Source organism: Atta colombica, unplaced genomic scaffold, assembly GCF_001594045.1.
Source record: "Atta colombica isolate Treedump-2 unplaced genomic scaffold, Acol1.0 scaffold27, whole genome shotgun sequence".
Classification (NCBI taxonomy): Eukaryota; Metazoa; Arthropoda; class Insecta; order Hymenoptera; family Formicidae; genus Atta; species Atta colombica.
Genome location: NW_017259370.1, coordinates 2,918,598 through 2,928,381, shown reverse-complemented (window position 1 = coordinate 2,928,381; position 9,784 = coordinate 2,918,598). Strand labels below are relative to the sequence as shown.

At 31.6% G+C, this 9,784-nt stretch overlaps 4 protein-coding genes across 8 annotated transcripts in view; 2 read left to right on the top strand and 2 right to left on the bottom strand.

Annotated features, from left to right (window-relative positions):
• The window catches only part of LOC108689409 (decaprenyl-diphosphate synthase subunit 1), a 48,445-nt gene extending 46,928 nt beyond the window's left edge, over positions 1–1,517 (bottom strand). The window contains exon 1 of the mRNA XM_018196160.1: positions 1,317–1,517. Within this exon, the coding sequence (XP_018051649.1) occupies positions 1,317–1,478 (162 nt within the window). The 5' untranslated portion in view covers positions 1,479–1,517. The remainder of the gene's footprint in view (positions 1–1,316) is intronic.
• A 2,341-nt stretch (positions 1,518–3,858) lies between these two features.
• Positions 3,859–5,950, top strand: LOC108689568 (39S ribosomal protein L32, mitochondrial). Its single transcript, XM_018196401.1, has 4 exons — positions 3,859–3,958; positions 4,773–5,021; positions 5,325–5,467; positions 5,597–5,950. Exons 1-4 carry the CDS (start codon positions 3,883–3,885, stop codon positions 5,714–5,716), a joined length of 588 nt encoding a protein of 195 aa, XP_018051890.1. The 5' UTR covers positions 3,859–3,882; the 3' UTR covers positions 5,717–5,950.
• Positions 5,951–5,961: 11 nt separating this feature from the next.
• On the bottom strand, positions 5,962–8,492 carry LOC108689567 (protein spindle-F). 2 transcript variants are annotated; one of them, XM_018196399.1, is made up of 6 exons: positions 8,280–8,492; positions 7,188–7,449; positions 7,028–7,119; positions 6,773–6,965; positions 6,107–6,392; positions 5,962–6,047 (listed from the first exon to the last, which is right to left on the bottom strand). In XM_018196399.1, exons 1-6 carry the CDS (start codon positions 8,490–8,492, stop codon positions 6,032–6,034), a joined length of 1,062 nt encoding a protein of 353 aa, XP_018051888.1. In that variant the 3' UTR covers positions 5,962–6,031. The 2 variants fall into 2 exon arrangements, with proteins under 2 accessions (XP_018051888.1, XP_018051889.1); XM_018196400.1 differs by having other exon boundaries at positions 5,986–6,392.
• Positions 8,442–9,784, top strand: part of LOC108689566 (carnitine O-acetyltransferase) — a 7,621-nt gene continuing 6,278 nt past the window's right edge. The window contains exon 1 of one of the 4 annotated variants that reach the window (XM_018196393.1): positions 8,442–8,463. In XM_018196393.1, coding sequence (XP_018051882.1) covers positions 8,453–8,463 — 11 coding nt within the window. In that variant the 5' untranslated portion in view covers positions 8,442–8,452. Of the gene's footprint in view, positions 8,464–8,583; positions 8,660–9,784 lie in introns of those variants that run through there. The other 3 variants (XM_018196396.1, XM_018196395.1, XM_018196398.1) reach the window with 3 other exon arrangements.

Genomic DNA, 9,784 nt, shown 5'->3' with positions numbered 1-9,784 from the left:
AATTACTGAATTTTTTATAATTTTTTATAATTTTTTTTTTTTCATTTTCATTTCATTTCAAGATATTAGTAATTCGTTTTCTGATTGGCTTAGTAACAGCAATTATGCTCATTCTTGGCCTCTACTTTCTTAAAACTATCGAGTTATTTACTAAGCAAGAAGCTTATCTTTCTGGAACTGTACTAATTTCTATGTAATTTATAATTTGTAATTCGTTTCATTTTCTAGAAGGCTTAGCAACAGCAATTCTGCCTTACCATTTGTGTATGCTTTGTAATTTCTCTATATACAATAAATAAATAAATAAATAAATAAAATAATAAATATACAACAGATCGACTGTGTAGCTTAGAATAAAATAAAAATTACAAAAGTGAGTAAATTTAATATGCATTGATCATTTGATCAATGAAATTATAAATATTCCAATGAATTTGGTCACTTTTGTAATTTTCGTCTCATTCCAAGATATATAATACAATCAATTCCCTGTGTAACTTTGGTGTGTTCGAATTTTATTACGCGCATGCGCGGCACAGCCGACTCGCTCACGTAATCAATGCAATCTTTAAAATAGCACAGAAATTTCTTATGCCTTTTATTCAAAATTCTTATAACAAGAACGTCGAGAAAAAATGTGCATAAATTGTAGCGGTTACATGCGATCCTCATTTGATTTAATTTTTATACATTTGCCAAGAAGTTGTCGCTCATTTGACATCCAACGTCACTAGCAGACGATCCATATAGCGTCTGCTAGGACCAGCTGATAAACATATATCGGAGCAAAATCATGTTGCTTCAAATATCTTCGCGACATCTCACATATTGGCGAATTTTATGTGCGAAAGATGAGATTCTGACACTTTATTTCGTGATGACAAGTTTTACTTCGCGATCTCCCTCGCAAAGACCGGGGAGTCGGATTTCGTGCAACTGGTATCTGCCCTACATATTATGTAATTTTTTTCACTGAGTTCTCGAAGAGTTATCATTTAAAATTCCCTGAATCTCGGATGACTGTATCTTAAAAAATTTCCAAACGATCCACTCGATCAGCTGTCATTTCGCGTCGGAGATGTATGATAAAATGACGGGGGTTAGATGTCACTGCCGTGTATAGGTTAGGTCGGCGGAACAGTCGAAAAGAAACGTGAAAATCGTAGAAAAGTGAATGAGACGACACGTTTTCTCGAGCCTGTCGTGTCTGATGGACCGTCGGCCATCAGAACAACGCGCTCCAGGCGGCACAATATAAACGGGGTGAAATCGCGGCGGGGTTGAATATAAGGGTGAAACAAGCCGTACTAACGTACCTGGCAGTTTTGGAGGAGCGTGCCGCTCGTGCGCGACGAGAGCACCGACCGCGATTTCACACATGTCGTAGTCGAAACTTTCCTCCGTAATTGGGCGAAATGTCCGAACTGGCACAATCTCTCCACATGAGCACAAAGCCTACTCGATCCTATACATGCCATCGCGAGAACTATAGTGAGGGAACTCACTACTGCCCGAGGAGCCCGTACCTCTTACGACGTCTATTACTCGATCCCACCAACACTTCGAAAAATCGTGTCCCCTCCTCTAGCCGATGGCCGACCTTCTCCCCGTCTTGCGTCCCGTCCGTCTCGTCGCATCGCTAGCCACGAATGAGAGCGGCTCCGCGACTTTAGATGATCCGCTATGTGCTTTTTGTGAACCATTGTAACCCGCATGCGCGTCATGGAAAACATCGTCATTGATGTTTGTCGCAGACGCGCTTTAAACGCTTTCTACGTTTATCACGTAGAAAATCACAGTTTAAATGGTACATACTGGTTGCATTTTCCTCGCTAGATCTGAATGTATAAACTAATCATGTTAAAGAATTTTAATATTTTATAATTTTATATTTTAATTATAACTGAACTGCTTTTTTGCTGAATATGCAGTCACATTGATAATAAAGATATAACTTAAAGTACACAGCGCTCACAATAAGCGTTAACAAAGCATAAAAAAATCAATGCTTTTTTTAGCGTTACGCAAACACTGCTGTGCTACTTGAAAATTATACAAAAAGCAGACAACTTTACATGGCTGCTAAAATTCAACTGATTAGCTAAGATTAAAATACTGTAACTTTATAACTTATTTTTATTCTTATATTATAATTATTATTAGTAATTATTGCAATTAATACGACAATATTGATTTCTATTTAAAACTACATATGTTTTTATTGATAACATCCAGATTCGATTATTTTTGCGAATTATGGAAAAAAGGATGTAAAATTACTTATTTTAACGTTACTTTTTAAAACAACGATTTAATAATGACGTTGCAGTTTTTTATGACATAATTATTTAATAATAAGATAAGAATAATAATTAATTAAAAATAAGATTGGGAATGTCACTTTTAAAAAGTTCCCAGCCTTAATTTTCAACTAGTTATAACTATCAGCAAAAAAATTATCATTACCAAATCGTTGTTTTAAAAAGTAATTTTCCGGAAAAAAATTCAATTTTAAAAGTATACAATATCAATGCATCATAAGTATGTATAATTAGTGTTTGTATTCATAATAGGCTTTATATATTTAAGCCCTTTTTTAAATTTATTTCAGATGCTCTACGAATTATTTTAACTACTGTTTATTTTTTATTACTAATTATTTTTAATTACTGAGCATCTAAAGATATAAATTTAAGGAAACCTTAAGTATAATTATATATATTATCTACCCAGATAACAAAATGTCTGCAGTCTTCTAGCAGACTGTCAGCAGGTTCGAACAGAAAATGATGGCAATCTGCTATCTGCATTATGCAAAGGAGAATGAATTAAAATGGATTGAAATTTTTTTTCTATCCGAATGCATATTTTAAATAGCGAATACTTGTTTTTGGATTTAATTGGATTCAATTGTATTCAAATAGATTCCATTGGATACATTACAATTAAATTGAAAAACTGCATTTCCTATTCAAAATTTTGAATTGAACAGTATTCACAATGCACAAAAAAAGCTAATATTATTTTTAGATTGAAAGGCATAGAGATATGCTCCATGAAATTCCTATAAATAAATAAAAATGCATTCAGGATTGAAAAGTATTCATTTCAACATTCATGAATCAATATTTCTGAAAATCTGAATCCATTTCAATTCATTTCAATCCATTCCCGTTTGCTAGTTCAGTGGTATTCTTTATAGATTAATATTTAAGCCTAATATTTAAGGCTTCTTTAAATTCATCTTATGATGCTTTGTAGTTAATAAAATAATTCGTAGAGCACTTGAAAATAAATTTAAGACCTTAAATATATTAATCCAGCAAATGAGAATGGATTGAAATGAATTGAAATGGATTCATAGGATTCATTTGTTGGGAAGGCCTGACTATTAAGTTATATGGATATATATTATGCTATAAATTATTTATGAAGCATTTGCATAATGATAACTCTAAGATTCCTGAAATCATTTTGAGATGGAAATTTTAATAAATTTTGTTTTAACAATGTACCACGCAAAATGCCACATACCTACAAGCGCGATATAATATAACTTTAAATTATTAATTTAAAAATTATTTATTATAGTCTTGACAATTTGATATTTATAGAATTTTCATCACAAAATAACTTCATGGTTTTGCCATTAGCAAGTAGGGTGGTAGATTTGGGGCATCCGGTATATTTAAATCATGAATTTATACCGACGTTACAGACGATTGTTTATATATATTTTAAATATCGACAGTCGAGAAATTTATATTAACAGTCGATATTGTCAACATTCTGCTATTATCTTTAAATCTACTATATAAACAGCGATGCTGTTGGAGATGTTCGTGATTACTGATCTTGACTAGTACAATAATTGGTAGCACGATGAATAGGTTAAGTTTAGCTATTCAAAAATTTGAACAAGCAATTCAAATTATTTTTGGTCGTGGTTTTCCTCCAGGTAATTGAAAATTAATACATATAAATGTATTCTTAGTAATTCTTGAATTTTAAAAGTTAATATAAATAAGATACTCTCTTTTTACCATTTTTTTATATTTCCTAACCTCAACTAAAGTTTAAAAAATTAGTTCTATCGATAATATTATACATTTTGATAATTATGCAGAAAACGGCCGACTTCACCGATTTTAACGAAATTAGGCTCATTTGACGGATTTTTGCACGAAATGAACAAATCTGGCAAAAAAAAGTGTCGCTCTGCCCCACGAACCGAGATATTAAGCGTTAAAGTTCACAATTATTCAGTTAAGAAATATATATAAATACGGCGGCTACACCGCCCCGAACATTAAGCAAATAACATATCCTACCCTCTTAGAACCTAGAAGTTGCAACTTAGACTTGTCTGCTTGAAATATTTTTAACCTATAAGATATAATCCATAAAGATAGTAGAGTGATAGTAGAGTAAGAACAGTCTTTTTAGAGACAGTAAAAACCCATGTCGAATTCAGGGTGTCTCGCACTACTTTCTCCATTGGTTACAAATGCTATAATACAGATTTCGTAATCCAAATAGTTGTGAACTTTAACGCTTAATATCTCGGTGTACGAGACAGAGCGACACTTTTTTCTACCAGATCTGTTCATTTTGTGCAAAAACGCATCGAATGAGCCTATAAATTTCATTAAAATCGGTGAGGTCGGCCGTTTTCTGTATAATTACGTACATTTTTAATAATATGCCAAATGGAATATATTTTGTTGACACACTTATTGAAATTTAAAAAGCTTTTCAATTTTCTGTTATAGGATCACTATGTACAGTTGATTGCAACAGTTTCTTGAATGAATCGAAATCTGAAAACCATTTCAATAGTCTAAAAGAAATTTTTGACAATGGCTTCTTATGGGCAGTTCCAAAAAAAAGACGTAGTCTGGATATAAGATATAAGAGAAGATTTGGAGTAGAGAAATATGTATGGAAGCCACCTATTGCAAAAACGAATATATTATCATGTGTGAATTGTGGTCATCATTATGAAGCTGGTCGTCTATGTGGTAAATATTATCTAATAAGATATACGCTGTGTTCTAAAATTCACTGCCAGCGCTGCAAATCTATAGTTTACATTATGTATATTATACGTAACGAATTTACTGATAGTGAATTTTAAAACACAGCCATAAATCAGGCCTGTTCAATTTTACATTGAATTTTTTTGAATCAATGACATTTTAGCTCCAGAATCAAATAGGCCTGTTATAGATTATGAAAAATATTATAAAATAATTTTCTACATATTCGTAAATATAAGAATGTGTAAGGAAAATTTGCAATTTATGTATTTGTTTGTTATATAGGACATTGTTATGAAAAAGTAAAGCTCGAAACTAAAGAAATGCAAGATGCTATTCAAAAGGAATTGGGTCTAAGTCCAGTAGAACAAAATGTAATTGTATTATATGATGGAGAAAAGGAGTCTAAAACAGATGATTTTTGGAAGGTATTAATAATATGTTTTATCAATATAGAGTTTAATTTATAGAGTAGAATATAGAGTTTATAGAATATAGAGTTTAATTTTAACAACTTACTTGTTAAATGTGTGAGTTTAATATATGTTTAATTTCAGAATCAAAGAATAGTCGAGATGCCAAAGAAAAGACCTTCATGGTTTCATCAGAATTTGCTGGAACCAACATCACAGGAACCATCGGATAAAAAGGATGTTAAACTTACCAATCTTTCGTAAAGTGCATTTGAAATCAGGTTTAATCTTTTATAGTCAAAAGCTTAGATGATTACAAATGTAAAGAATACATCTATTGAGAAATGAATTAATATTCGCGATTTTTGGAGATTAAAAAAATATTTTATTACATAAATATTCATTTTTTTCTAGTATCCTTTTTGCGAGGAAAAATATTTCATTTTCATTTCATGATTGTGTTTATTGATACAAAAATAAATACTTTTGCAACTTACAGTATTGTCTCGTTTATATAAATTATACTACTGTCATCGAGCTTTTATCTATTTCAATATTTCCCAATCACCATAAATTTCCTTATATATGTTGAAATCTGAAGAAAATTTCGTATGAATGATTCATCACTTTTGATTTTAAAATCAATGTACTAACTCAAAATCCTCTGTAGACATTTCCTTAGTAAAATGGCTTAAGACATGTTCATGGAATTCCGCAAACGGTATGGATTTTTCGTAAACAATTCCGCACAATGGGCATGTATTGATCTCAACATCTATATTATCGTTCAGATTAGGACATTTTTCCATAGAAAGACTCGGAGACATGGGACTAGTCTGAGTAGCTCGATGTTCTTTGAAATTATCATCGGAATCAAATTGTGTACCTGTTTGGCACATCTTTTTATTTGCATTTTTTTGACAATTATTACATATCATTCCTAAAACATTTGAAATTGATTAATTTCAGATTTTTCATAATGTCAACTAGAGTCTAGTCACAAGCAATTCTATAAAAATCCTATAAGAGAGAAAGATATAGTTTCTCCCTGTATATATATTATACTATCACTCCAATCACTTATACTGTTCGCTCTATAATCTCAATTAAAATTATAGAATGAGAAATATATGTTAAAGTATATAAGTCAGTATAAGTTAAAGTAAGATAGTATATATCAGAGAAACAGTATATCTTTCTTTCTTGAAGATTTGACACAAAATCATTTATAGCCGAACTGTTATACAGTTTCTAGTGTCAACAAATACCATAAAAAATAATGATAATCGATTAAATTGACTATACTTGATTGAGTCTTACCTTTCCTCATTTTTTTAAGATTCTGTAAGGCCCTTTTTAACCTAGTTTGTTGTCCAAGTAAGGCATCCTTGGTTTGAGATAATCGAATTTCGTGCTGTTTTAGTTGCTCTAACGAATCTGTGTCAGAATCTTCTGGATATGTGAAACCAACATTTTGTAAATTTAATTCAGAACTATTGTTTAACTGCATCATCTGCATGAAACAACAAATATTATATAAAAGATATTAAATGATTATAAATTTTATTTCTTTACCTCTGCACATTGCTGTTCGAGATCTGACTTTTCTAACATAATACTATTTATTAGTCGAAGAGATATTTCTTCCAAGCTTTGTTCTGTTTCACCTGAAACAACAAAAATTGTTGTAACAAGAAATTGAGTATAGTATGTTTGATTTCAAATCGATACTAACCATCTGTAGTTAATAAATATGTCTTAGCATCATGTTTATCTAAATTAGCCACATCGCGAAAGTTGTATGAAATAATGTCAGACGGCTGTGTAGTAGGATGCTGTTTAAGCGTATCCGAGATCTTCGTTAACTGGCTACCTAATGATTTATTAGTTTTAGTCAATCTTGTTAACCTGTTCCATAACTGACGATTTTCCGCTGCTACCATGAAAATGTGATGAGACAACTGAGACTTTTGTTTTGTAAGTTCCTCTATCTTTTCCTATAATCCAAAAATGTAAATTTTTAAATATATATTATTAAGGATATAGTCAAAAGTTACAAATGCTTTGAAGGATTTAATTGACCACAAGAAGAATTTTACCAATTAACCAATCAAAAATGCTTCAACGTAATACACATTGTATCTGTAAGTGTGTATAAATATCACAAATGCAAATGTGAAACAACGAAAAATATTCCTTAATCCTTCATTTTTATATCTCTTCTTTAGTTTCACATTACTGAAGGAAATAAGTACACAAAACTTATTGTACTTTAAACAATATTAATGTTAATGTTTCGTATGTTTATTGTATTATTCTTAATTGTGTAGCTTTTAAACAACGAAAAGAACTAAACAAATCTCACGGCAAAATAGAAAAGAAGAGACTACTTGAAAAACAATAGAAAAGGTCACTTTCAAAGATTTTAAAATTCTTGACAATAAATCTCTTTTACAATCTGCATTGTACTTTGAGTATTGTAGCACAATTTGAGAGATAAAATCTTCAATTATTTGTTATCTAATTGATTGGTTGAATTCAGCAAGTCAACTCTTGTCAAAGTAGTTTTGTATTGATTGAATTATACTTTTAAATTTAGAAAAATTATTTTAGTAAAGAAAATTTCCAACGGTTGCAAAATAAATATTCTCCTGAATGCCACTGGCTACATTCAGTAGAGAAAGCAACTCTACAATTGTTGTAAAATTCTTTAGTATGACTGATCTTGCCTTTAAATTTCTTTGAATCTAAATCGATTATATTAAAGAATTTTCTAACAATTATAAAATTGTTTTCTCTGCTGAACACAGCCATTGACTTAACGAACCTGCAGAGTTTGCAGTGTAGATTTATCACTTTTGTCTTTGACAACAGCTGTAGTCATGTCTCTGCCACATTCAAGTCTAAGACACATATTCTCTTCCTCCACTGTCGCCAATCGTGTCTGCAATTGCTGGCAACGTTCCTTCATGGTCTTGAAGGCAACCAACAGCGCACAGTATGATCCAAAGGTATCATTCTCCACATTCTCGACGTTCATCGTGTGACACGTCGGTCGACGGAGAATTCGTCGTTTAAATCGAGGCGACAATCGTTTCACACTCTGTCTCTTCTAACACGTTTTGCGCTCTGCTAACTTCCTCAACGAAGTTTTATCACCTGCCTTACCGAGAACGTATTCGTATATTCACTTGCCGTGAATACGAGGTTAGGTAGCCCTCACATTTTGTTTGCAAGGCTACAAGTATGCTCCAAATAAGCTCACGTCGGCCTCGGCCTCCCTCGATGAAAAATAACAAGTATTTTCTGTGCTATTCCACACTGCTAACATTTGCGAGAGTCGTTATATTACCGCGGAATAAGACGACATCGGTAATTCCCCATTTTCCAATGTTTTCCTGCTGGAACAACGGCAGGGGGGGTCTGTGCCATATTGTGCTTTTAAAATATGACGTTACAGTGATAACAGCTGGTTCGATTATCGCACTGCTGCCAATGTAAAAGACTGTTCTTTTCAATTGTACGAGCTGAGTTTCTTGCACGATTTCTTTTCTTTTTTCCTCTGCAGAATGATAAAAGTTTAGTTAAAAAAGAATAAGTTATTTTATAAATTAAGAGTCTTTTATGCTCATTTCCACCAATGTAGATTAACTTTAATCTCGATTCAATTTATTCTTCGTCTTTTTCTAATCTTTAGAACACTACATTGGTGAAAACAGACATTAGAAAGTCTATGTGCAATGGAAATAGTAAGTAAGCCATAAAAAATTCACCAACTATAGGGTACTTTCCAGCAAGGCTTGCAGGGCTATTCCAAGCTATTCTGTAACTTGAAGTTTCGTTATTGTTATAACATCATTATTTTTTTACCTTGATAAAAAAGCTGTGCAACGACATTATAACGATAACAAAACTTGCATTGAGTTATAGAATACAACATACTGTGTATCGTTTCATCCTTGTTTAATAGAGAAACAAGGATGTAATGATTCACTGTGTTACATTATGTCTGGCTATGTCCTTACTAGAAAGCATCCATAGTCGATTGTTCTTCTTATGTTCGATTGATATAAATTTTTTATAACTTACTAGTTCCATGTACATGGAACTAGTAAGTTATAAAAAATTAACAGCCCATGTCAGCGATGCGTAGCCAATTAATCTCCCGTTCTTACAGAAAAGTGATAAATTGATTAGTTATTGTATTACCATTTGCAACATCATATTTTAAAAAAAATTCGAGTGGCTTGAATCTGCTTCTGCAAAAATCGATAAACACTACTTATTATTATAGCCTAAATATATTTTACATATATTATTATGAAATTATAA